Consider the following 2,322-nt stretch of genomic DNA (forward strand, 5'->3'; position numbering starts at 1 on the left):
AATATTGAGACTTCAGTGGCACCATCACAGAGAAGAAACAATTGAAAGAAAATATTCTCAGCTTAAGATACAGAGCAATGACCATGAACACCATCTTCTTATTTTTTCTTTGTACGGCTGTTCAGGGATGTATAGGAAAACACATTTATGTTTCAGAAAGTAGTGGCCTGCTGCTCAGAATTACTATACACAACACTACACTGATCTTTCCTTTATTGATAGCGAGAGTGATCAAAACAAGTTCAAATCAGATGTAGGTGTGAACGTTGCAGTTGGACAGAATGGCAGAATTAAGTTGGATGGATCGGTCTCCAACAAGATCCCAGCAACAAAACTGCCCGGAAGTGGTCAGGAGGAGGATATGCTACATACCAAAACTGGGATGAAGGACAACCAGACAACACTTTGAATGATGAAAACAGTGCGCAAGTCCTGCCTGATGGAAAATGGAATGATCATCAAGAAACAATACCAATACCTTTTTACTGCATCGACATTACCGTGGTGAAGATGGAGATGACCTGGGAGGGGGCTCTGGAGTACTGCAGAAAGAATCACACAGACCTTTCCAGCCTTGTCTCTGAGACCGAGCACCTTCTGGCCCAGAAAGAAATCCAGAAAGACAGCGTCACTGAGCAGGTGTGGATCGGCCTGCGTTACCTGGAGGACCGCTGGCTGTGGATGAACGGTGACCCTACGTTGCACCAGGCCTGGACCCAAAGAGATCAGGACTACCAGTGTCCAATATGGACACACTGCGGAGCTTTAACCAGAGGGGGAGTGTGGGAGAACCGGGACTGCCAGGAGGAACTCTACTTCATCTGCTATTAATTATCTTTCATGTCAGTTAAGTTTGTAATATCTCACTCTTGTTAGACAGGTAAGATGTTAGATTTTGACTTAGTTGCATGGATGTGATTACATGCATAAACAAAAAAAGGCTCTGATACAAGCAAGGCTGTTTGGCTAACTTGAATCTTTTCCATGCTCTTAATGATTGTTAAAAATGAAATCCACTTTTGCTGGAGTCGGGGAGCTTGAACTTTTTTTGGCTCTAAAGTGGGGTGTGACTGAAATTTTTTGAGAACCACTGCTTTAACCAAAGGGGGACTGTAGTAAAACTGGAACTCACTGGAGTTTGGAAACTGGAAATTCAGAATATTATATCTAGTAAATATCTGTCACTGTTACTGACATCTAACACAAGAAAGGAACCATAGTGTATAGAATATATGCATTTAGCATGTGACAGCTCCTATACAGAAAACAATAGGTATAGATAATATTCCAGTGTCTTCATTAAAGTCTCTGGCCGCTCATGGTGAATGACACGTTTTGATGTGCCTAATATAATTTGAGCTATGAGAGCATTTATGTTGATCATTTTTGGATATAAGCTGGTGTGTGCCCGTGTCCGTCTACCATTTTGTCTTTCAGCAGGTGTCATTTGCATTCTTATACACCATCCCTTAGCTTGGTTTCCATATTCTGTACAATTACTCACTCAACACCTTCTGACATGTTATTACTCAAGTAATAGGTAAGTTGATTTTGAGGCAAATGCTAGATTTTTGAAGTGTAACACAACATATGTGTAAATTCAGCATTCCATGTAATTCATTTATCATTTAGCTATTCTCATGATGAACTGACTGTATTGTACTGTCCTGATTTTACATGAAGTCTGTTTTCACTCATCTCATTATACTGAATGTAATGTCAATACTTTGTAAAGCTGGACATCATCTTTAAAAAAAAAAAAAAAATGAACTGCTGTGTGCTGTGTTTGTGCATATTATATTAATATTACAAAATTTACACTGGAGTCCTTTTTAGGATTGATTTATTTATATTATTAATGTTTCTTTGAAAATGTGTTTAAAATGTAACGAAATTATGGAATTGCATGATTTAAAATGGCTGGCCAGATACTATGTTTGTCACAGGTTTGTAGGGTTAAGTAGGTTGGAGGACCCAAATGTATATGGGGGAAAACAGAGAGACAGGCAGGCAGATTACTAGGGGAACTGACAGAACATGTTACAAAATACCAGACAAGAATCTAACTTCAGACAATAACAGAAACCCCTGTAAACAGACAAACACCGACCAACTATAACACAGGGATCATAACAGACAAAACCTAAACGAGAACACAGAACTAGAACACAGAGTACAGAGCAGACTAAACTAAAATAATGCAGACAAAGAACTAGAAGTAAATACTAAGACATGAACTAAGGCACAGGACTAGGAACAAAGACATGGAACCAAAACACAGACTAAATAACAGATACTGAACTGACCAAACAATAAACTCAG

The 2,322-nt window shown here is 39.0% G+C and overlaps 1 protein-coding gene across 1 annotated transcript; it reads left to right on the top strand.

The window, feature by feature from the left end:
• Window positions 1-510: 510 nt before the first annotated feature.
• On the top strand, window positions 511-831 carry LOC119885007 (dromaiocalcin-1-like). The gene has a single exon (XM_038695275.1). The coding sequence runs from the start codon at window positions 511-513 to the stop codon at window positions 829-831; it is 321 nt and encodes a 106-aa protein (XP_038551203.1).
• Window positions 832-2,322: the final 1,491 nt, after the last annotated feature.

This window comes from Micropterus salmoides, unplaced genomic scaffold, assembly GCF_014851395.1.
Source record: "Micropterus salmoides isolate LMB-PRFRI ecotype aquatic unplaced genomic scaffold, ASM1485139v1 Ms_hic_scaffold_3847, whole genome shotgun sequence".
Classification (NCBI taxonomy): domain Eukaryota; kingdom Metazoa; phylum Chordata; class Actinopteri; order Centrarchiformes; family Centrarchidae; genus Micropterus; species Micropterus salmoides.